The following is a 25,351-nucleotide window of genomic DNA, read 5'->3' as shown; positions in this document are numbered from 1 at the left end:
TCCAAGCCTGATCCTTCTAGAAGCCTGTGTATCCCAGAACACTGGTTCCTCCAAAGGAGACACAGGACATGAGGCAGATCGTCAGAGGCAGAGAGGTGCTCTGGGAGCTGGAAGGCAGTGCCTGGCGTCCAGTGGGAGGAGGCAGTGGTCTGCATGTCCTTTACTTAGGTCACACACAGACAAACAGGGTAGTTTCAGAACAGATTTTATTTGGATAACTGACTGAAGGATTCTTATTTGTAACCAAGATGGAATTCACAGTATGTTGTTACATTCACGCTTAAAAAATATATCTCTATATACAAGACTTTGCAAAGAGATGTAAACATACATTATTTTCCAAGTACACACCTCCTTTCTCCCTGGAGGGAAGGAGACAGCCATCAAGCAAGGCAGCCTCCTCCAGATGCCGATAGAGGACACAGAGTTACAAGCTAAGTGGGGGCTCGCCTCACCTACTAGGGACCACAGAGAGAAGCCACTGAATGGAAGGAGAACAGCTCCATTGCAGACAGGAGGACACAGCTACCAAAAGTTGAGTTCCCAGGAAAAATAGGCACTGATTTCTAGAGGGTCAGTCACTCCTCCCTGAAGCCATTTAGTGAGCCAATGTGGCTACTTCACATCCTCACTAGTATAAAGTAACCCAGTGCAGGACACAGTCGGCAGCTGAGACGGATGTGGTCACACCACAACAGGCACTGGCCAGGGCACACTGTTTTCATCCCAGGGCCCAGCCCTCCCACACCGTAACTGTCTAACATACACAAGGTACCCTGCTGCTACCCACTCAATTTACTCTTCAAGTTGGTTGGAAAACTCTTGTTTGGAAAAAAAAAAAGAGAGAGAGAGAGAAAAGGCGTCACGTTATCTCATCCAGGCTGCCCGCCCTAGGCCCCCCACAGGCGGCATTCCAGGTGGGGGGATAGGTGGGGGGACAGGGGGCTGCCCTCCAGGGGGAACAGCTGGAGGTGGGTAGCTGGCTGGTGGCAAACCCAAGCCTGGAGGAGGGTGAGGAGGGACTGCATGAGTTGGGGGCAGGCGTGGGGGTGGGGGTGGGAAATTGGGGTTGTAGGTAGGAGGTGGTGGAGGGTATCCTGGGGTAGGGGGGGGAATGGTGGGTGGGGGAAAGGAAGCTGGGGGTGGAGGAACAGGAGGTGGAGGTGGGTTGGGGGGGTAAACATGGGGGTGGTAGGGAAGGTGAGCAGGTGGGCCATAGGCTGGAGGCAGGGCACCATAGGAGGGACCTTCTGTCTTCATCATGGACTGAAGGCTCTGGTAGCCCTCTCCTGACATGTAGGAGCTGGTGGTAGACATCCCAGTTATGTAGCTGGAGGGTGGCGGGGGTGGAGGCCGATGTGGCAATGGTGGGGGCTGGTGCACAGGGGCTGGGTGTGCTGGAGGAGGAATCTGGACTTTGGGGAGGTCACTTGCTTCCACAGGACCAGTTGCTTCAGCCTCACTTAAGGCAGGAGCGAGGGGAGGCTTCCGGTCTGTAGAAGAGAAATGTGTCAGTGCTTAGCCAGATGAATGATGTAGCTACTGCCCCGACTGTTTTGGAGTAGGAAGCCCTGGTGCCAAAAGGGCCAAGCAGCTTTTAGGGACGCCCTGGCCGCGTAACTCTTCAGGGCACCGGGTGACATGCTGCTATCCTCCAAGGCCTTGTTACAGAGGACTGAGGAGTGGCTATCACCTTGTGGCCCACCAAGTCTAGAGGCCATTAGGTCCTGCCCCATCCTACAGACCTTCTACACCTTCCCCGATGACTCTGGGGGAATGACTCAAGCCCACTACACTTCAGATCCAAAGGATGGGCACATGAATGGAGCAGCAGCACTCCTGAGATCTGCAGAGCAGCTCACAGCTATAGGTTTTACTCCCCAACACCTCACAGTAGGCTTTGGCTTGTGATCCCAGAGCCATGGTTGGACCGTTGGAAAATGATACCAGGCATCACACCCCATCACCACCACTACTACTACTACTACTAACACACACACACACACACACACACACACACACACACACACACACACACACACACACACACACTCAAAAATTGTGTCCTGGGCAGAAAACTGGCTTAGGGGTTGAGAGCACTTGTTGCTCTTGCAGAGGACTCAGCTATACACAGCAGCTCATGCCTGTGTCTCTAGTTCCAGGGAGTCCAATGCCACCTTCTCTTTAAAAAAAATTTATTGTTATGTATATGAGTGCTCTATCTGCATATACACCTGCAGGCCAGAAGAGGGCATCAGATCACATCTCTCCAGGTGCCCTCTTCTAACCCCTATGGGGACCAGGCATGTATGTGCTGCACAGACACACATGTGAGCAAAGCACCCATACATGTAAAATAAAATGTCCCTTCACAAGGCTTCTCAGGAGGAGCACCAATCACAGAAGCAAGCCTACTGCTTACAGATGCCCCCTGAAGGGAAGTGAGGGAGGCCATGGAAAACATTTCCTGCTCCCCAAGGAGCCCTGTGTGAAAAGGTGGCTGCTGGCTCCTCACTGGCCAGGTGGGCATGGGATAGTGGTAAAGGTTTCTGCCCAAGCACTAGGGCACAGCCACACCACTGCTTTTCACACGGCTTTAAAACTGGCACCTGCTGTTCCCTGTTCTCACCAAGTTGAAGGCAAACACAGTTTTGGCTTGGCACAGCTATCGGAGGGCCTAGACTGGGATGGTCAGCAGTCACCTTCCTCCCTCAGAAGCCCCTGCAGAGAATCTGCTTGAAGTCTGGCAAATGCTCTTTGGTTCCAGAAGCTAAGTGAGATGTGTGCACGAAGGCATAGCCCCTGAATTCCTCTGGTGTTGCTCCCTGATCACCTGGGTTGTGAACGTGTTTATCCAGCTTTAAGAATATGACCCCTGGGTCACATGTAGGTGGTGCCCACCTTAATCCCAAGAATATGGGAAACTGACATAGAAGGACTTTGATTCAAGACTAGCCTGGGCTCCACAGCAAGATGCAATCTTAAAAAAAAAAAAACAAAAAAAGCAAAAACAAAAAGCAAAACAAAACAAAATCCCCAAAATGAAAAAAATAAACCGTCTACTGCAATCTTTAGCTCTGTCTTGCCCAATCCCCAGAGTATCTGACCCTGATCTATGCTAGGGCAGAGGTTTCAGCTGTGCCCGCTGCTGCCACACAAGGCCCCCAAATGTCTCCTAAGCCTGGTTGTTGACTTTAGCATTTCTTCGGGTCATAGAGCTCTGTCTCTTTCTACCACTGACTCTTCCTCCAATCCTACAAGGCAGCTACTACAGAAGCTTAGGGACCCTGTCTGAGGGAACACCTGTATAGCCTAGGTCACTCATCTGTCTTTGCTGCCACATCTCCTTACAGAAAAGCAATGGTTGTTGGGCAACACTTTCTCCAACCAGGCCTTTCTGGAGCTGATCTGGCTCCTAGGCACTGTTATGTCCTAGGCTGTCTGCAGCCACCTGAGCAGAAATTCCTGTGCTCTGTAGGACCTGACGTATCTATAGTGGCTGCTGCTCACCATAAGTATAAACAGGAACAACTTACTGACTGCCTTGGGCTCCCGACATGTGCCACATCCCACCCAAGCTAAGCACAGCGCTGCGGACCACACTGAGATGCTGTGCCTTCTAAAACAGGAAGGGGTTGTGTTCCACCTAAAACACATTTCCTCTACTCTCACAGCACTTGAGCCTCTGATTGCATGTGGACAGAGAAAGCTCCTTGATAGCTGTTTGCTACAGACATGAGCTCCACAGCTGGGGCCAGTCAGGCACACCAACCACCTGTCAGAGGCACAAAGCCCCTGAGTACACCAGCTCTCCTGCGCCAGTTTCTGAAAAGGAGTACAGGTAAAGAAAGCTATCTGGGAAGCCTCCCAGCCCCATGCACTGCTGAGAACTCTATACACTTTGTTACGCTCCAGTGACTCTGAACAATTGCTCACTCTTCACAACACACCATAAAGACTTTCTGCAACATGAAGCAGGGGAGAGGCTGCAGCCTAAGAGCAACTCTGTCCAGATCTGGATAAACGAACGGTTCTCAGCTCTTAGCATTTTCTCTAAAATTCACTTACCTCATGTAGTCAAGTGTTTCTAGGTGTAGCTGGTCAGAGTGTTCACAACTACAAATACCTAGTACCTAGCTGGTGAACCTAGCAGTTTTTAAGGTTGCTTGCACAGCTAGCTTTGTAGGACCATCCAGATGGACCCTCCAAGATGGTCCCAAAGGCACTGGGGAAGTGGTGTCAGCAGGCTCATACCTGGAGGCGGGTGCGCTGGAGGCAATGGTGGGTGAGTAGCCTCAAGTTTGGGAATTTTAGGTGGTGGTGGTGGTTCTAAAAAGGAAAATTGGATTAAAAAGGCTCCTCACACTCTCATGCAACTAAACCACACAGCAGAGAGTTGTTTGGAGAAAATAGGCACGAGCAAGGCCTCCCAGGAGCAGGAGGAGCGGCAGAACTACCGTGAACCACTAATCCTGTGCAGACACCTCCACAGACAAAGCCAGCTGTCTGCTGTCTGTCAGCATTGGCCACTCTGTCACAAGTCCTTCAACAACCTGATTGGGCATCGAGGGTTCAGAATACAGACAAGCCCTGCACAGCAGAGTCATGTCACCAGCTCCCTGGGTGCTTATAAGACAATCCTTCACGTCTACATCCCACTCTCAAATATGGATTTCCAGCTGGCAGTGTTAGCAGTGCGTGCATTAACTGTGGATAGAGGAGATCTAGAGGCACATGAGGGATGGAGGGGGAAGATGCAGGGCGGACAACACTAATCCAGGTGGAGACAGCAGCACAGCCTTAGCACTATAGCACCACCAGTCCCCACGGTGGTGCCAACTCACTAGAACTAGCAGGCACGAAGCTCATGGCTGACCTTGAGCTCCATCTCTTGTTTGTTTCTGTGGGGCTTCTGTCCTAGAACTTCAGAGCAGCTTGGCTCTGGCTCCTCTTCTGGTCTCTTTCCCACACTGCTGACCACTTTCTCATGGTTTTAGGTCTCCAACACTGGCTGGACTCTGGCCCAGATAGCCGTTCACCCCATCCTCTCCTTCCTCAGCCCGGGGACCATGCCTGTGGAACAGGTGTATCTCCCACCCTTTCCTTGGCTTTAGACATGGTATCACCATGCAGTGGAGGAGCTCAGGGCCCTCCAGCCTCCACTTGCAGAGGGCTGGGATAACAGGCTCAGCTTGCACAAATAACTAAATTTCTAGGCCCCACCTCTTCTCTAGAACCACAGCCCTGACTCTACACTGCATCCCTGGACCCTTTAGTCAGTGCCTTTCTTGATGTCCCCATCCCACCCAAGCTGAGGGAAAGCCACATACTTTTCCAATTGAAAAAGTATAGGCTATGTCACTTCATTTAACATAACTCTTATGCCCTTTTTTACACAGCCTTGAAGTATCACTTCACCTGGAGGCAGAGGCAGGCGGACCTCTGTGAGATCTAGGCCAGCCTGGTCTACATAATGAGTTCCAGGGCAGTTAGAGCTACCTAGTGAGACCCCGTTTCAAAACAAAACAACAAAAAACAAAACCGGAAGTAACAAACAAAAGCCTTGGTGATCTGGTGATTTTGTGCTGACCGTCTCTAGGAAGACAGAAAGGGCTGGCCTGGCCTTAGTGGCTGTGTGACACGCGGTATACCATGTGGGGCTCCCACATCAACAGTGCATCCCAGATGCCCCTTTTCGGTCCTGATGGCCACTGCCAAGGTGTGTGTAGTACCTTTCCACAGCTAACCATTTATCCTACTCATTATTCTACTAATGCTGTCAGGAACCTGACCGCAAATGAGCTCATCTTGCCACTGGCTTGCATGAAAGCCTTCAGCAGCCCCCAACAACCACACAACAACAGAAACAAGTGAAGATGGATGCACGGTGACTGTTGGGAGTGCAGGAAGACTGGCACAGGCAAAGGGTTCTCATTTCCTGTTCTGGAATCCTTCAACTTCTGCTTTCTGCTTCTTCCCAACACTAAAGCGTATTAAGTAACTTGTGAAAAAACAAAACCCTACAAGCATTAAAAAGTGTCCCAGCCTTCTCAAGCAGCTAGGATGAGCACAGCGCCCTGTGCCCTCTGGCTGCCCACAGGTTCTCCTCATTCTTGTCTTCTATGATGAACTTAATTCATCCGTACCCTGCAAAAGTCACTCACTCACGACTATACTGTCATATGGATTTCTAAGCACATATTTTTACTGCCAGCCACGGCTCCACTTACTGACACCTTTTATCAAAGTACAGTCTAAAAACACCCAGTCTGCTGATGAGCAGAGATGACAGCACTCTTGCCGGAAGACAAAGGTAGTCACAGGTTCTATGGCTCTACATCTGAAGGTTGGCAGAGACTAAAGGCTGCTTACCTGAGGCTTTGTTCTCTTCCTTGGGAGAAACTACCTGTTAAGAAAGGAAGCTCAACTGTGAACTGAGCCTGGTTTGGGTGGTAAAGAAGACAGTAGCAGCGGCAGAACATAACTTGCAGGGCACAGTACAGCACCTAGAAGGTCATTTCTGTCCCCTCCCATCCCCATGGGGCCTTTGGGCCCTCTGTGCATGTGATGCCTGGGGGCTTCTGGTGTGAGCTCTGGAGCACAAGAATTCCTCCCCTGGTCAGATTGTTGCCATGGGGGAGATGATGCTCCACCACCAGCAACCCTTATCAATACTCCACACCACACATGAGAACAAGGTCCCAGCGAGTTCCAGAGGCCACTGGGGTAGGAGAAGCAGGGAGGCTGCAACAGAAGGGCAGTGTCCTCCCAGCTCTCGGAGGCCATTAACTTCCAGGCTCCTGGATGGACAGTCTTGACTAAATTTTGGTGGCTCACCTCTTACTTTGGGTGTTCATGGTACCCTTTAAAAATGGGACTAGCAGCAAAGTGTGATGCTGCCAGCTGCGAGCCCACTCACCACAGCACGCTTGGCCTGTCGGGGAGGGCTGGGCTGAGGGGATGGTTTCTTGGGTTGCTGTGCCTGTTGTTGTTGTTGCTGCTGCTGCTGCTGCTGCTGCTGCTGCGCTGACTGCTGTGAGTCTTTCTGCTGAGGCTGGGCCGCTTCTGAGCCTTGAGATGGTTGTGACTGTGGCACCTGTGGCACTTGTGGTGGTGTAGGCTGAAGAGATGGGGGCTGCTGCAGCTGATGAGGAGTGTGATGAGGCATCTGTTGTTTCCCTTGTGAGTAAAGATCCAGGATTTGGTGGCAGATGTCTAAATGAGAGCAACATTACATTTATCACAAATCAACATTTTAAGCCAAATTTTACCTAGTGAAGAAAAAAAAAAAATCACCTCTGATTCTTAAAAGAATAAGCAGCAATTACATCTTGAAATCGCCTGGTCTTTGCTGTGCACAAAACCGGGCTCTATTTTTACCTCATTAAGCTCTGTGCACGGACAAAGAAAAATCATTAGCTAACCTAAAGATGCTATTGAAAAACCACGAAGCTACTGACTTGGGAAAGTCTACTTTCAGGACTTGGGCCTACAGGGAAGAATCAACTAAACATCAACATTCCTAGAAGGAAGCTCTGCATGCTAGGTACCTTCCAGAACGTCAACAGGGACATCTTGAACAAACTGTTCCCACCATCTCCTGTACATGGGCTTGGAGGTCCACTCCTGTATTTCAAATTTGCATAAACGTCCCGCGAGATACATTACTGCGACAGCTATGATCTCTGGTTCCCACTGCAGTGACAGGGTGGTGCAGAGACTGGATCAACAGGGAAAGAAAATAATCATTTGCACTGTGATAGGTAACATTCAAAACAACACACAGAAATTAGATGTCATATTTAGCAACTAGTCAGTTTGCTTAATTATCTACAAGAGACAAAAGCATTACACATTAGAAAAGCAAGTCTTTAAGTGCCCAAGTGAGCTACGGTAAACCATGGTTACCACTGTGCTTTTTAAAGATAGGAACTGCTGCACACTGTGACAGATGAGAGCAGGCCGTGTCGGCTTTCTAGCTGCTGAGAACCCAGACAGTACACTGTCTGCAAATGAACTCTCATGGTTGCTCAAACAGTCTGTAAGTCAGATTCCAGATGCTTCTCTGCAGGCTACTGAGTGCAACTGCCAGCAACCCCAGTCACTGGCTCGCTAGGAACATTTAAAGCTCTGAGGTCATCACTAGAAGTCAAACAGGCTGGAAGCAGTCCAGTGGCCACTCCATTACACTCTTCATCTCCCTCACATCACACCACTGCAACAGGGCGAAAGGAACCTGTGTGGAGAAGCGGCTGACCTGGTCAGCTCTGGGCAGGGTACCTTCCTCTATGTGGGCTAAATGGCCCGTATACCTCTGCATCTTCTCAAACATGAATTCAGCCAACATCTGAACACACATACCTGTCATTTACAAATGTCCACGCCATTTGAACCAACTTCTGAATTTTGTTTTTATCACCTAGAAATGGAGGGGGGAAAAGGTAAATTAGTAATAGAAAAAATAATTCACAGGAAGTGACAAATAGTTACTTAAAATCTATTGTGTGTCAGCACAGCAAAGAGTTTTGTATAGAAAATGGTGACAAAAGACATGGTTCACATCCTACCTCTTGGCATTCTCTACATGACCTGCGCTGAGCCACCATTTATGGGAAATGTCGCTCCAAGGCTAATTTTATTAGTCTATTTTAAATTCTGACTCATTTCCCTGTCTCCTGTCACTTGGCAACAGGATGACAGAACCTGTTTCTGCATAAAGGAAAAGCATTAACAGCTCTATTACTGCACTGTCTAAGTGAGCTACGGCCCGGGTACATTATACACAGAATTTTCTGCTTTTTTTTCTTTTGAGAAACATAATCCTTGTATAGTCAAATAAAAAAGATTTGATGTCAGAAGGAAAACTTTTATACAAACAACTGGGGATGTGGTTGAAAGGTGGAGGACTTGCCCACCACATGCAGACGTCCTGGGTTCCATCCCCAGCAGCACAAGCCCCTCCCCCTCACCTTTGAGCTGCTTTGCGTATTTGAGCAGGAACTGGTATGGATGCTCCACTTGTAAATCAAACTTTATGGTCTGCAGTAAGATCCTCTCCAGCACCATGACTTCTTCCTATGACAGCAAACGGTGGAAGAGTTGGTACAGCCACAGTTCTATTTTAGCATATGTTAACTGCTCCTTCCTACCTCCACTCAGCCTTTTAACATGGCACACAGTGAAAATCTAAAACACTTAAATAGGTGGACAAACTAGTAAAGAGACAACCTAAAAGAAAAAAGAGCAAAAGCCTTCAGAGGCATTATTATGGCAAACATACAAGCCACCCTTAAAACCAGACCTTTAAATTTTGGTTTTTTAAACTTACGTATATGTATGTGCACATGTGGTGGATGTTTGATGGTCAGAGAACAACCATGTGACCCTGGTTCTCTCTACCCATCTTTATGCAGATTTTGAGGGTTGATTTAGGTCCCTAGGTTTGCACAGTAAGCACTGTTACCCACTGAGCCATCTCAATGGCTCCACTTTAGTTTAGAATTTTTGAGGCAGGGCGTCACTCCAGCTCAAGCTGCCCTGGAACTCACTTTGTAGCTCCGGCTGGCCTCAAACTCAGTGATCTCCTCCGTCAGTCTCCCATTGTAGGTGTGATCCACTCTGACAGCTCGACCTTTTATTCACAGATCATTAAAAAATGTGATCCCAAGTCAGGAGTGGCAGCACTCGGGAGGCAGAGGCAGGCAGATCGCTGTAAGTTTGAGGCCAGCCTGGTCTACAAAGTGAGTCCAGGACAGCCAAGGCTACACAGAGAAATCCAGTCTCCAAAAACAAAAACAAAAACAAAAACAAAAACAAAAAAGAAATGTGATCCCCAGCCAGGTGGGATGGCGCCCGCCTTTAATCCCAGCACTTGGGAGGCAGAGGCAGGCAGACTGATCTGAGTTCAAGGCCAGCCTAGTCTACAAAGCAAGTCCAGGACAGCCAAGGCTACACAAAGAAACCCTGCCTCGAACAAACAAACAAACAAGCAAGCAAGCAAGCAAGCAAGCAAGCAAGCAAGCAATCCCCTAGGACCCTCCATTGGCTGCTGACACCGGGCTGCACTGTGCACACAGGCTCTATCATTACCAAGCCTCACTCAGCCCTAAAATATGCTGACTGGTCATCATTCTCCCGGAAACGCCACCTCAAGTCGTAGGGACGTAAAGCCCTTTCCTTTGTTCACCAAGCTCTTGATCCTGCTGCATCGCGATCCAGGGGAGTGAGCGGTCCAGGAATCACCCCTGCTTTCCAAATGCAGGCTCTGCGCATCTCTTGCCATGCACACCTCACTCACTGAGTTTACAGTGACTTGGGAAATGGAGACATTCCCAACTTTATGGAATATCCTGCCGAAATATTTTCAGCTTTGAACAGTTTCAGGTGTTCGGCTTTCTGTAAGACTTATTCTTAAAGAGTCTTACTGTTATACATAGATTCTCTACTCTTCCTGTTATCTCTAAACAGGCACTTCCTGAAGTGGACCACCAGACAGCTGATGACGCCTAGCACTTACAGATGCTGTGGGATTAGAGAGGAGGCGTGTTAGGCTGAAACATCTGCCGTCCCCAACTACTGCATGAACACAGGTACTCTGTGGAGAAGACAGGGTGGCTGGTTCTCACCCTGGAGCACTGTGTTGTAGAATGCATTCTCCATCACACGGCAAGTCTGACATTTCTACCCTAGTTTCCCAGTGTTCTCTCCTGAAAGCTTCCTAATACTTTAGAACTTATACGCTGTACTAAAACCTCCTTTTCCTGCCTATTAGTGTCATCAACACTTGTTTTCCAGTGGCATCAACAGTTCTTCTAAACGTAGAAATCATCTTTACCAAGAATGCCAAAGGCTTCCAGGTTGTGGCCCTTTAGGATAACAAAGACAGCCTCATGTCACTCTCCCTGTGTGTTTCAGAAACTCAATCGATGAGGTAATTGCCGGTTTCTCTTAAACACAATTCTTTAGAGACGCTCTCCTCAGCCACTGCTTGCCTGTGCCTCTGGGTGGCTTGCTCTCACAGCATCTTGAAATGATCTTTTATAGCATGTACCACAAATCATGATCAGGTAAACGATTATGGGATTGAAATCTATCCTGCCAGACCATTGTAAAAATCTACTACAGTGAAGACAACACTGCTTTGCAAAGTGTTTTATGTCCAGTGCTTAAGGTAGGGGTTGAAACAAGCATACTACTGAATATTTTAAGTTAGTACTGCCGGGAAAACCAGTTAAAGCAAAGCTAGTATAGGAAGTCCCCCAGCTCACCACTTTACTTTCTTAAATACTTAAACCACCAAAACAATCACTTCAACTCTGCCCAGGGAAAATGTCTGACATGACATCTTTGTACTCTGAAATGGGTACTTCTCTTTGCCTCTTAGCTCCCACATCAGCTCTGGGAGATGGTGCATGACAGACACAAGGAGGCAGCACTGCTTACTCAGTTCTCCTTTTCCTGTTTGTGGTGCTGAAGGTAACGGAGGCGGGGCGCTCCTCCAAGGCACCCCAGAACAGCACACACTAGCTGCTATCATGTACCTTTTGCCCCATGTGGTCTCAGAACTGTGTGACATCTTACCCTAACCCATGTCAGCTACAAGGATCGCTTGCTCTGTGGCCAAGGCTTGGCTGAAGCACTGAAGCACAGGATGACCATGGATAGACAAATCAAAGACGTAAGAGCTCACTGCCCTGTAGAGATCAGATCCATGGACATGGGAAACAGTCTTCACGGGCACATTCTTTAAAAAATAAAATTGCATTTCTGATTTTTGTTAGTTGTAAGTTTTGAGTAGATTCAAACATTTATTAAAAGCATAATTAAATTCAGGGTCAGAATGACCCACAGTGACAACCCTTACAAGCATTAGGGTTAGTCATAGCCACAATGTACAGATGAGCACTCTGGACCTCACTGCTTTGGAAACAGAGAAGACAGTTGTTATGAGGCGGCCTGGTGGGTGAGGGCGCTTGCCATCAAGCCTAACAACCTGAGTTCAACTGGCCTCCACACATGCCTGCCCCACCTCAATAAATAAATATATTGGGGGGTGGGGTGGGGTGGGGGGATGACCACGAGTGGCACCAAGTATCAACTCTCTAACCTTGTTTGAACTAGGATTTTGAGTTTCTTCTAGAACATTAATTTGTCCTTTATTCAACAAGTATCTTGAATGCCTTTGGCTGGAAAGACATAGACAGTCTCTGCTTGCATACTCTTAACAGCTTAGGAGAGGAAAAGGTTATCAGCATGATTATTTGGTAAATATCTATGTAATGGACAGAAAATTAAACTCAAAGTGTAAAGCGAAAGAAGACAATCTAAGTGGCCACTTGTCATTACAGAAAATGGAAAAAAAAAACCAGTGGTTGTTAGCCATTAAAAGGGACAGCAGGCTGAGCTGGCAGAACACAGAGGGTTTGCAGGACCCAGCAAACATATAGCACCATACCATGATAGTGGATCTCATAGTGTATAAAACCAAGCCCCCCCCTTAACACTGGAGTTGGGTGTGTCAACTCTAACTAACACTGCGGTCTGGGCCGATGCTGACAGTAGGAAAGGCTGTGTGTGTGGGGAAAGGGACATAATAATGTTTGGTACATTGTCTTGATTTGGCTGGGAGGCTAAAATTGATCTAAAATCAGTAAAATCTTTGTCTGGCCACTGTGGTCCATGCCTGTAACTCCAGCACCTGGCAGGTAGGCTTTAGCTAGAAGATCAGGGGTTTGAGATGATACACAGTTAGACTCTGGTTCTAATTAAAAAAAAAAAAAAAAAAAAAAAAAAAAAAGCCATGCAGTGGTGGCGCACACCTTTAATCCCAGGACTTGGGAGGCAGAGGCAGGTGGATCTCTGTGAGTTTGAGGCCAACCTGGCACAGAGAAACCCTGTCTTGAAAAACCAAACAACAACAAAAATTCTGGGAAAAAGTAATTCTAAGTTATGGCAACGTTATGAAGGTGTTAGCGAGTGGGAGTAGAGGAAAATGGCCACTGGTCCCTGAAAGCGGCACTGTTATACAATAAAAATGTGTGTAGCTATTGTAACATCATTTGCTGACACTAGCAGGGGCTAGGAGAGGACAAGTTAAAGAGCTTGACCAGTATCGGTCTCTAGAAAGCTAAAATTGTTACAAATATGGTTAACTTCTACATTCTCAAGAAGCAAGGTCAGGTGGTCCAGCAGGCAAAGGGTCCTTGCTTCTGGGCCTGACCACCTGGATGTGATGCCCAGCTCCAGTACGGGTGCAGGGAACCAGCTCCCTCAAGTTGTCTTCTGACCTCCACAGGCATTTACATAAACATACACAAACACAACAGAGAAGCCAACACAACAGCAAGTCTTCTTAAGCCAGAACAAGCCAGCACCCATCCATGTACTGCCATTCTCTCGGGTGCACTCCTGCACATCAGGAGTACTCGGGCAAGCCGAGGCCACATGCCCTCCTCCCCTTACAAAGCCAGGTGCCAGGCGTGGTGGCGCATGCCTTTAATCCCAGCACTCAGGAGGCAGAGGCAGGTGGATCTCTGTGAGTTCGAGGCCAGCCTGGTCTACGAAGTGAGTCTACGACAGCCAAGGCTACACAGAGAGACTCTGTCTCGAAAAAACCAAAAACAAAGCCAGGAAGTTAGGGTTCTTACCTTTGGGTCATCTCCAAACTGTCCGAATTGGACATCATTTAACAAACTACGAGCTGTTTTGATGATATCTTTACATTTTTTTGGCGTTTCTTCTACTTTCCCAGCCAGAAAGAGACAACAAGCTCCTGTCACCTAAAAGAGGAATAAATACAGAGATCCCATGGGGACAACATGAGACTGTTTTGACCTTTACAGGTAGCTAGGCCCCAGTGTCCTATCCTCAGCTCACTGCAAATATCCTAACACTTTAAGAGCCTGAAGCACATGTTACAACCCTAAAAATAAGTGGCTTTGTAAACCAGTTAAAATTTAGTCTTCAGGTTGCAGGGCGTGCGTGCACGTCATTAGTACAGCACTTGCCTAGCGTGCGTGGTGCCCTGGGTTTGAGCCCCTGGCCCGCAACAGTTTTGAAGACAACTGTGTAAGACAACAAAAATAGGTAAAGGAACAAAGTCCTGGGACCAATCCCTCCCTGCTCCAGATGGGAGGACAGCAGCTGGGAGGTGGGCAGCGCCCGCTTTGCAAACAGCAAGTCTGGTCTGTCAAGGCCACACTTGCTTTCCTTCTTGCTGTGATCTCATGTGTGTACCCTGCTCTGTTCCCCAATTTACATGTTGAAACAGATCCCCAGAAGGGTAAGGCTACTGCCCTTCTGAAAGAGGACAGAAGGAAAGGAGTCTGCTTCTCCCTCCCACTACCCGAGGACACAGCAAGAAGGCATACTTGCTATGAAGAGCAGGCTCTTACCAAACCCTCCATCTGTCAACTCCTTGATTTTGAACTTCCGACTTCTAGGACTTAGAGGAATTATATTTCTACTATAAGTTAGTCTAAAGTATTTTGTTTCAACAACACAAGGAGCCAAGCCAAAGTCCTTCCAGTTGCTTCTGGACCCCTTCAAATCTCCACAACATGCTTGTCTTACAATTCCGATTGCAATGGATGTTAGACACTGCCAGTGCCTCCTTTATGACTCTCACAAGCCAACAAGGAAAACAGGTATCAAAGGCTTACCATGGCCTGCCTCAGCTCATTAGTTCACCTTCCCACCCAAGGTCTTTTTTACTTTTTTAATGATATTTTTTCACGTATTAGTATTTTGTCTGCATGTCTGCAGGGGTAACACACATATGCAAGTGCCCACGGAGGCTGGAAGAGGGAGTCATCCTGAAACTGGAGTTCTAGGTGCTGAGAACTGAAATGGGGTCCTCTGTAAGAGCAGCATGTACTTTTAGCCAGCAAGTGGAGCTCCCGACTGACTCGCCGTCATACTGTATGCCTTCTGTGTCGCTCAAGTTGTTTCTTTTAGACTGCTTTGCTAGCCCATCTCAGCCCCTGTACATTGGAAACAGCTTTCTCTAGGACTCTTCCCCTTGCATGGCCTGCTTCCTGGGTATGATTACTATTTCCCTTGAGTATTATAGCCCTGTCTGTACAACTCAGTTATGGCCTTACTTAAACGCAAGTTTACCTTGGGAAAGCAAACAAACAAGTAAACTGCTAAAGTATAAGATGACTGTGGTTCATATTGACTCACACAAAAAAGATTTCAACAAGGTTAACTAGAAAAAACAAAATTCAAAATGGAATTTATTTATGTACAGCATGTACCACATAAAAACATTTTCTGGAAAATAAGATGAAAAGACCCAGTAGCGATCATCTCCAGTAAGTGGAAACAGCAGCACGTCAGAGTTTACTTACGTATCTTGGGAACTGCTTGAAGGAATGAAACATATAGAATCGATGAAAATAAATGATTCCAGTTGCCAGGGTGTCATAATGTCTGTTGTTCTGGTTAAGGCTTTGGCTAGGAATGGCTACAAGTTATTTTCTTAGCTAACTCAGAAAGGCAATAAAGACAGACAACATCAACAAAATTAGCCATCAAGTAAACAGATGGGAATCATAGAGCCTCAGAATTTTAGTGCTCAGAGTGAGGCCTGACAAACTTAAGCTGCGATTTTTTTTTCTTCCCTGAGACAGGCTTTCTCTGTGTAGCCCTGGCTGTACTAGAATTCGTCTGTCACCAGGCTGGCCTCAAATGCAGAGATTCACCTGCCTCTGCCTACTGACTGCTGGGATTAAAGGTGTGCTGCTGCACCACCATCACCACCAATGCCCAGCTCAGCTTGAGCTGTGATCTTAATGGGGTTCGCTTTCTTCCTGGGTGGCCATCTGTTCAACAGCTGAGTCTACACATTGAAATCATAAGCCAGAGACAGAAGAATTCCCTCAACAGCCAATTAGACAACTTCTACTTCAAAGGTACTAAGAAAGACCTGTGCTAGTGCAGACGTGTGACTGCTAATCTAATTCTTGCTGGTAGAGAGCTTATTTACAATACGTCCCACAGAGACTCAGGATACAACCCTAAACGTGTGCCCACATCAAAGATGAAGCGAGCACCCTCTCGGCGGTACCGGGCCTCAGTGGCTGGATCAAGTCCTTCAAGTTGTGAGGGTGTATGCGCCAAGTCCTTCTTATCCCAGTACCAACATGGTTTTGTGTGGTCCAGGTTTGCTGACGTGATTGAAGGGCTTGAATTTTCTTTGTTCTCCTTCATTTATTGAAGTAGCCTTGTTTTTCCCAAAAGGGCCTCTGGAATGTTGCAATCCTAAGAGGAAGAAGAAAAGATGCAAACTGTAACAGATGCCACACCACTAATAATTCCAATCACAAGTCATCTGCAAGCACAGGACATGGCTGACACAGGACCCCTCACCCCCTGCCCCCCACTGCTACTGACCGCTAGTTAGAAGTTCAGGGCACTCACCCCAAAGGCCAGTTCGACACATCCTAATGGCTCCAGTACCAGTCAATCTGAGTCAAGGGCAGCTTAGGACAGCGTCCCATACCCTGAGTCTAAAGGGTTAGAGCTAAACATAATTTTGGAGGAAACTAAGTACTCACTCTGTTTCCTTCCTGCCTTTTCCACTCACGTAGAGCCTCTGCTGCTGGATTAGATTCCATTCCTCAGTACAACCTACACCTGTCTGACACCCGTGTCATGCTCCCACACCTCTACCACTAGCACCCACTGGTCACATTTCCCGGCTTTTACTTTGTTTTCACTTATGAATGCCACAGGATGGTTTAACTCACACCTACACAAATCTCTGGCCTGTGTGGCTGTAGAACTGTGGGGAGTGGGTCAAAAGTGGTCCACACGGAAGCGTCTCATTTAGATCTTTTGCTTTTGTCCCACTCAGACCCTCTAAAAGTCCCAGGCTGACAGAAAATGGAAACCAGGCACCACAAGTCGACGCCTTGTAAAGTGGCTCAGAAGCAGCATTTTCACCCTGGCAGCAGAAGAGTTCCAAACAAGGTAGTAGAGCTGGCAGTCAAGTGAGCAAAAACCCTGTTATAGGCTCAGGCCAGAGGCCCTCTATCACGTCCAGAGGCCTTTCTTCAGGGCTTGTCGCATTTCTTGAGGGAAAGCTGACACGGTGGGGCAGAACATTCTGCTCCCAGCACCTGGCTGTTCTAATGGGAATCTAATCTTTGCTCCAGCAGGAAGAATTAAGCAGCTGGAGAGCACATCTGTTCGAGCGGATCATTTCCATGTTAGTGTGGGGCTGATTAGTGATTTAGCTAAGAAAACCTCAGAAACCATTTTCCTGAAATATCTTTCTCACCTTCTGCACTGGCAAACTCCAAAACATTAGCAATTTACTGCTGGCAGGGCTGGGAGAAGCTAGTGGCCTCCCAAGTTGCCAGTCTGGAGTACAAAATGCTACAAGTATCACAGAGAGGAAGCCGGCAATATCCAACAAAGACACATGCATTTGCTCTTTGACCTAGCAGACCCACTGCTAGGAATCTTCCTGGACACACCAGCCCATACATGCAAACTTGTGCACAAAATTACTCACAGCAGGGTCATTTCCAAGGACAACTCACAAACATGAAGAAGAAAAACAGGATCTGGAGAGATGACTCAGTAGTTAAGACCACTAGCTGTTGTTCCGTAAAACCGGGATTCAAGTCCCAGTACTTAACACTATCTAATTTCAGTTCCAGGAGATCCAAAGCCCTCTTCTGGCCTCTTTGGGCACTGCATGCATGTGGTGCACAGACACACATCAAGGCAAACACTCATACACATAAAATAAAAATAAAATTTCAAAAAGAGAAAAGGTTGATTGTAAAATAAAGAACAAACAACACAAGTGTACACTGTTAAATCTATAAATAAAATAGACCAATCTGCTAGCACTGATAATAACTACTATTTTAAAAAGGAACTTTATCTTAAAATGCTGCAACTCAGCGCTACTAAGAACCTGCTGCTGTGTACTTTGTGACACGATGCAAGACTGAATAAACACACCTGTCTACCTACGTAGTATCCTTGCACTCCAGGCATCACCTGTACCTGACCATGCCTTTAGACCCAAGTTCCAGCTCACAGTAAGTGGTGGGAGCAAGTTAAGTGGTACAAGGTGGGGGTGTTTGACAAGAAAAACGACTTGAGGGCAGGGCACGCCGACACACCTTTAACGCCAGCAGTCAGAAGACAGAGGTGGATCTCTTGTGAATTTGAGGCCAGCCTAGTCTATATAGTGAGTTCTAGGACTACACAGAGACCCTGCCTCAATCAAACAAAAACAAAATTAAAAACATGATTTGGGCTCTTTAAAAATGTTAATATCATAAGAAGACAAAATGACAGGAGAGAGAGGCAAGTAAACAAATGCAATGTATAGGCCTTGATTAAATGCTGTTTTATTAAGCTATTAAAGAAAAATTGGACATTTAGGGAAATTTAAAGTATGGACTTTGTATGGAGGATAATAGAGAATTGCTATTATTTGTTAGGACAAGACATTTTTACTATATTGTAATCGCAAGGATATAGAGCCAAAGCATTTCAGGGGAAGTGCCATGCAACACACTTTCAGTTTGGCTGAAACACAAACACACAGCCAACAAAGCAAAACACCCACATGTGTCAGTGCTGGCCAGAGTTAACAAGTAGTCCTAGCAGTAGTCTAGATCCAATGATAAGTCAGGGAGGCAATCCAATGACTACCTGGGCGGGGCAGTCCTTACACTAGCCTGGAACCCCTGAGTAGCCAAGGAACACCTGCACACGTGTGTGCAGCGGGTTGTAAATAAACCACTTAAACTGAAGCACAGCATCCAAAAGAAAAAGTGCAGCACTGGTGCGAGCCACAACTACCTACTCTCCGCACCCCTCTCCTAGCCACAGAGGTCATCACTAAAAAGAAGCACCCCCTGAGGAGGAGCTCAAGGAAGCGGGAGGAAGTAGCCCTTGAATGAGGATCGTGGAGCAGCTTCACATCTATGACAAGTAGCAGGCATAGGGAGGGCACAGCTGGGCTGGGAAATGAGCCAGTGGGGAGATAAGGCTGGAGAAATGTCACAGCACATGTGAAAACCCATACTCATTCAGGTCTATAGTAGCTTGATGTCACCGGCCACATTTCATATCAACAGTGCCCCAATAGTCCTAACTGGGTACTCACTAGACTTCATTTATTAGTGTGACTTTAGAAAGCAGTTTATACAACAGTGAGCATCAAAGACTGGTATTCACATAGTCCTTATAGTCTTCTGGCTTGGAGCTGGCTATGTAGCCCAGTCTTCCCGTTTTAGCCTTCCAAGTGTGTACCACCAGACTTTACACAATATTTTTTTTTTCCTTTCCTTTTTTCTTCCTATTTCTTCCACCCCAACCCCCCTGCCCCCCTTCTTTCTCTTTTCTTCGAGACAGTGTCTCCTTAAAGGGACCTGATTGTCCTGGAACTCACTATGTAGACCAGGCTGGCCTCCAACTCAGAGATCCACCTGTCTGCCTCCCAAGTGTTGGGATTAAAGGTGTGTGCCACCACACCTGGCTTTTGTTTTGATTGTTTCAAGTCTCTTATGTTATTTTACTGTATACTTTTAATTTAATTTCAAACTGTGTGTGTGTGTGATGAGGGGGGTGGTGTTAACAGTTTTTGGCTATGAAGCTATGGTCTAGATACTTTGTAGGCCACAGTTCAAAATTTTTCAGTAACCATGCTACCCACTGTTTTGTGAGTCTCAGAATTTATGAGCGAATTTGAAGTTAATGGAGCCAAAGAGGCAGCAAACAGCACACAGAGTTAGCAAGTAGATTAGATAGAGGTCTGATTTGCTGACTCTTGCCTAAGATAATGCATTTTCTCAATCTGCACTCTATTTTGTTTCTATAACTGCAGCACTGCATTGTAGAACACTTTTGTCAAGACAGGTCTTCATCTCATAGAGCTGAGAGTCTGTAAACTGAACCATTTTTAGTAGTTACACTTTGTCAGTTTGGTTCTATTCTCTCTGCCTTTACAAAGTAAGGATGTAGCTTATTGGTAGAATGTCTAGTATGCCAAGGATCTAGACTCAGCTCTTAGCACTGCAAAGAAAAAGAAAATCTCAGATTCACCTAGCATGCTACTTGTTTTTACTACACGGTCTGTGCATTTATTAACTTGAGAAGCACAATTCTTAAGAAAGACTGTAAGTGTCTGTGTCTGTGTGTGGGAATGTGCAGGTGCCAGCAGAGGCCAGAGGCTAGAATTAACAGGTGGCTGAGAACCATCTGACCTGGGTGCTGGGAACCAAACCCCAATTCTCTGCAAGAGAAGTATGCGTTTTTTTCTTTTCTTTTACTACTTCCTTTCTGCAGAAAAGTTTTGTTTGTTTTAATGTGTGTGGGTGCTTTGCCTGCATGTATGTCTGTGTACCATGTGTATGCCTGGTACTCTAGGGGGTCAGAAGAGAGGGTCAGATCTCTGAGATTAGAGTTACACACATTTGTGAGCCACCATGTGGGTGCTAAAAATCGAACCTGGGACATCTGGAAGATGGCCAGTGCTCTTAACCGCTGAGCTAGCTCTCCAGCTCCCAGAATGCAGTCTTAACTTTTGAGGTATTGCTCCAGCAGGGGTAACCATGGGTCTTAGATACTTTGTTTGTGATTCAAATATTAATCAGAGTAAGGGCAAGACCAGAGCCCCATAGCTTACCTCTGAAGATCTTTCTTCAGGATAACATCAACCTGCCAATTAATAAGTCTGGATTAGTTATATGAACACAATCAATCCAACTGTGCAGCTGGTCTTTGCTATTTTATGGGCTCTTCTTTTTCCCACCTTTTCACCCCTGGTTTTAACCCCAAACACCAGACAGGAGAGAAACAAGAATAGAGAGGAGAGTGGAATTAGGAAAATCCCTGAATCGAATTTCTTTCCTTTAGTTTCTTCTTTGACCATGGCTACCAACAAAGTACAACCAACCCCCCCTAAACGACCACCAACCACTGATCCTGCCTCTCAGGGCCCTCACACTTATATACCCCCTGAAAAGTTCCCAGAACTTTAAATGTCACACAATCACAGAAATTATCTGTAGCTGGAAAAACATGCTCCTGTTAGAGCACAAGGCAAGTCATAGTCAGCTTCTGCAAAGCTGCACCACACCGCTTCACCTGGGATTAAAATGAAAGCACGTTCTTACCACTACACAATTGCATCCTATTTAACACCTTGTACCTGATTTTTGCCTAAATGAAACCTAATGTACTTATGTCCAGCAGCCTCCTGTTTACAGTGGAGCATGTGTGGGTGTGGTCTTCTGTGTGGCCTATGTAAAGGCCAGAGGATGACTTAAGGGTATCTTCCTCAATCTTATTTTTTGAGACAGAGTTTCTCAATGAACACAGAGAACAGTTTCAGCTTGGTGGGCTGGCCAGCCAGTGATGCAGCAGGATCCATCTGTCTCTTGGCACTGGAGAGGCCCATGAGGCCCAGCTTTTTATATGGGTGCTAGGGGTCTCAACTCTGGTTTTTTTTTTTTTTTTTTCAAATTTTTTGAGACAGGGTTTCTCTATGTAGCCTTGGCTGTCCTGGACTCGCTTTGTAGCCTAGGCTGGCCTCGAACTCACACCTGCCTCTGCCTCCCGAGTGCTGGGATTAAAGGCCTGCGCCACCACGCCCGGCTTCAACTCTGGTCTTTGTGCTTGTATAGAAAATGCTTTATCCACAGAGCTTTCTGTCCAGTCCTAGTTTTTGGCATGTATTTATGTGTCTATCACATGTATACAGGTGCCAGTAGAGGGTACTGGATTTCCTGTCATGGGTGTTCAGGAATGAAGCTGACATGCTCCAAAAGAACAGCAAGTACTCTCAGTTGCTAAGTCATCTCTCTAGCCCTAGCTCCATGCTCTAGCAACAACAACAAAATGTAATCTGTATCACTTAGCTTTTTTCTTTGTGAAGTCTGATTAATCAGTGTGGGAAGGATTGTAAGCTTTATCCAGGTGAAGACCTTTAAAAACAACACGGACATCCCATTGAGATTGACATTGTGATAGACTTAATAGAGCCATCCTGGCCCTAGAATTCAGGAAACAGACTCTGGCTGGGCTATTGTGTTTTTAATCGAATGTCGATAGGAGGAGGGAGCCAAAGAGGATCGACATTGCACAGGAGAGAGAGAGAGAGACAAAGGCGGAGAGGAGAGGCTGCAGGCACGTGGATTGAGGAGACACCAGCTCACAGACCAGAGCCACCTGGGGATCCATCCCAGATACCAGAAGGTTTATTCTTGTTTCCTTTTGACCTTCTTTCCCTCTTGTATAGGATAGTTGGGTTGTAAATGTCTAATTGTTAAGAGACATAGCCAGCAAATCAGCTCTTACAAAGAGATAGCTGATCTCTAAGAAAATTCCACACATACACCAGCCTCTACTGCAGTCCTCCGTCGTTAACTATATTTGTGGGACGTCTCAAAAGCTCTGAACAATGATGTTACAACATTGAAATCACTCTGTAATGTAAATGCTATGCAATTTATATGATTTTAAGAATATGAATTAGATTTAACCCAACTAGGTATTGCTTACAATTTTTTCAAAATGTACATTCTTTGAATGGAATTCCTCCTGTCTTTACCCATGCGTAAAGACCACGGGCAGAGAACTCTTTTTACATACATGGTGAACTCATTGCAGTCAAGCATCATCTCCTAACACAGCTCACCCATTTTATGTCAATATCACGATCAACTAACAATATGCTTGCACAGTACACGGAAACACGGATATAAGACAAAAGGAGAAAACCACTAAAACCAACTCTACTCATTGCAGGTAATTAGTGACTTATCGTCAATTATTTAGCAAACACGGGTCTCGGCGACACCAACAACTTCTCGCTCTCTGGTGTTTTGAGGACAGGGTGTCTTTATGTAGTGCTGGTTGTCCTGGAACTCGATGTGTAGACAAGACCGGCCTTGAACTCAGAGGTCCTCTGTCTCTTGAGTGCTGGGATTAATGTGTGCCCAGCTAACACTAACAGCTTGAATCAAAATGTTTACCAACAATACTAAGGCCATCACCCATCTATTATAATTCCTTCAGCAATACAGTTTACTAAGTGTCATATAATGCTCTAGGTATTGGTGCTTGAAATCTCTCAACTTTCATGGAATCATTTTTTGTTTGATACTTTATTTACTTAACTCTCTCACACACAAACTGTAAATTCTTATAGTTGGTCATTTAATAAATATACGTTCTGTATCTGCCACATACCAGCCACTTCATCAGGAATGTCCTAGAAATAACTCCAGAAAAATTCAAGGAAGCACCCATCTCTCCCTGTGTGTATCTTCATACATTAAAAAAAAAAAAAAAAAAAAAAAAAAAAAAAAAACCAGGCGTGCAAACAAAACCATACCCTGTGCAGCAGGTAGCAGGCGGAAAGCATTTACACCAGTTGCACCAGTGTCAGCTACCTGCTAGGTGTCTCATGCATTCCCAAACCCCTTTCACTTAACTGTCCAAGAATCTGACAAAAACCTACAGGGTTTTGTGACTCTCTCAAGGTCAAGCTGGAAGAGTCTGGATGTGAAGCAGGCCCCGTTATTGGCACAGGAAATGCATCCAACCAGTGCAACTGTAATACACGCCCAAAATCCCAAAATGCTGCCCAATTATTCTTTAAAAAACAATGTAAGTCAAGATATCACCAGAGTCAAGTTTGTCTTAAAAACATAAAAGCCAGCCTTTAGCCCAGACTCATGGCAGATGCCCTTTAACCCCAGCACTCTGGAGGCAGAAGGATCTCTTTGAGCTGAAGGCCAGCCTGGTTTACCAAGTGAGTTGCACACCAGCTAGGGTTATGTAGGGAGACCTTGTCTTAAAAAAAAAAAAAAAAAAAAGCCAGTCTGTAGTAACTGATCTTAAACATTGGATGGTTTACGGAAAGCTCCATTTTTACTGACAGTTCAAAGTTAAGAACAAACCCCAAATATTTCTGCAAGCTAAACAGTTTAAAACGTTTTCTGAGGCCGGGCGTGGTGGTGCACTTGGGAGGCAGAGGCAGGTGGATCTCTGTGAGTTCGAGGCCATCCTGATCTACAAAACGAGTCCAGGACAGCCAAGGCTACATAGAGAAACCCTGTCTCGAAAAACCAAAAACCAAATAAACACACACACACACACAAACAAAAAAACCAAAACCCAAAACAAACAAACAAAAAAACCCAAAACTCCAAACAAACCAAAACAAACAAAAGAAACCCCCCCAAAAAAGTTTTCAGATAAGCATATAGATGTATTTCTCAATTTCTAAAGATCAATTTCCCCTAACTACAAGCCGAACCAAACACCCAGGAGAGGACGGTGTCTGGGTATGAACTAGTCTTCCTGAGTAAGTCCCTTTTCTTCATTCCTGGCCCTACCCTTGTGTTCCATGGTCCAGAAGTCACGAACACTCTACAAAGTCTCAATCCTAATTAACGGAGGGATCCGCAAGCCGCCAGAAAGTAGAGATGACCGGGTCAGTCCGCAGCAGGGTATGTACGTGTGAGCCTCTTCCCTTTTCCTCACCTACTAGAAGCCCCCAAATTGTAATCATCTTCTTCTAGGAGGTCGGCTACCAGTTCTGGACTTTAGTGGTGCACCCCGGGGCGGCAGACCCTCTCCCCAAGCACCTTCGCCTCCAACCCGGCGTCGCCTGCTAATTTCAACGAGAGGCAGGGGTGAAAGGAAGGAGGGGCGGCGGCATCCGGGAAGTGAGACCCTCCCAGAGAACCCAGACAGCTGCAATTATACCCTATATGGATAACTAGGTGCGCGGAAGGTGGGCGGCGCTGCCCCGAAGTCGGCTAGACACTCACCCTTCGCCTCAGGCAAACCCCTTAGCGACGTCTCTCCTTCCTGACAGCAGCCATCTTGGATGTGGAAGGTCGGGGTTACGTACGTCATCACCCTGCGTCTCGTGACGTTTTAAGCGACTGGAGGGGCGGCGAAAGTCAGGTGCCCGTCAACCAATTAGAAGAGACTAAAGCTAAAAAAAAAAAAAAGTAGCAAGGCTCTTTTCGCCTCTCCCCCCACCCTGCGTCTCTGTGGACTGACGCCTGTAGGGGGAGAGGTGAGGGGAGGGTGAGGGGAGTAGGGGGGTTGGGGGGGAAGAAACCACCTCCCATTCGCCCCGCCCCTTTGGCGAAAGGGTGTTCGGGAGCAACCGAACCTGTTAACGGAACTTGGGCCAGGAGGCGGAGCCAAGGTGCCCGTCGTTCAATCACAGCGCCAGCGTGAGCGAGAACTAACCAATAGCGTCGTGGGATCTGGCTCCACCCCCTTGTTACCGCTGTCCAATGACTGAGCAGTACCCCTCACTGAAAGGGCGGCTGGGCGGCGGGGCGGGGCTGCG

The 25,351-nt window shown here is 46.7% G+C and overlaps 1 protein-coding gene across 1 annotated transcript; it reads right to left on the bottom strand.

Annotated features, from left to right (window-relative positions):
* Nucleotides 1–835: 835 nt before the first annotated feature.
* On the bottom strand, nucleotides 836–24,961 carry Ccnk (cyclin K). Its single transcript, XM_051151184.1, has 12 exons — nucleotides 24,816–24,961; nucleotides 20,660–20,691; nucleotides 16,016–16,263; nucleotides 15,351–15,432; nucleotides 13,647–13,778; nucleotides 8,970–9,075; nucleotides 8,362–8,419; nucleotides 7,551–7,720; nucleotides 6,920–7,215; nucleotides 6,373–6,406; nucleotides 4,255–4,329; nucleotides 836–1,493 (listed from the first exon to the last, which is right to left on the bottom strand). Exons 3-12 carry the CDS (start codon nucleotides 16,210–16,212, stop codon nucleotides 868–870), a joined length of 1,776 nt encoding a protein of 591 aa, XP_051007141.1. The 5' UTR covers nucleotides 16,213–16,263; nucleotides 20,660–20,691; nucleotides 24,816–24,961; the 3' UTR covers nucleotides 836–867.
* Nucleotides 24,962–25,351: the final 390 nt, after the last annotated feature.

This window comes from Acomys russatus, chromosome 1 (genome assembly GCF_903995435.1).
Source record: "Acomys russatus chromosome 1, mAcoRus1.1, whole genome shotgun sequence".
NCBI classification, from domain to species: domain Eukaryota; kingdom Metazoa; phylum Chordata; class Mammalia; order Rodentia; family Muridae; genus Acomys; species Acomys russatus.
This window is presented reverse-complemented; position numbering and strand designations above follow the sequence as displayed.

What these genes read in the sequence shown, in the direction of transcription:
- Ccnk (XM_051151184.1), bottom strand. Translation starts at nt 16,212, where the DNA reads ATGAAGGAGAACAAAGAAAATTCAAGCCCTTCAATCACGTCAGCAAAC. An exon ending in ATACGCAAAGCAGCTCAAAG is followed by an intron (nt 8,420 to 8,969) that starts GTGAGGGGGAGG and finishes CTCCATTTCTAG; the next exon opens with GTGATAAAAACAAAATTCAG. An exon ending in CCCTGTTGACGTTCTGGAAG is followed by an intron (nt 7,216 to 7,550) that starts GTACCTAGCATG and finishes GCTCTCATTTAG; the next exon opens with ACATCTGCCACCAAATCCTG.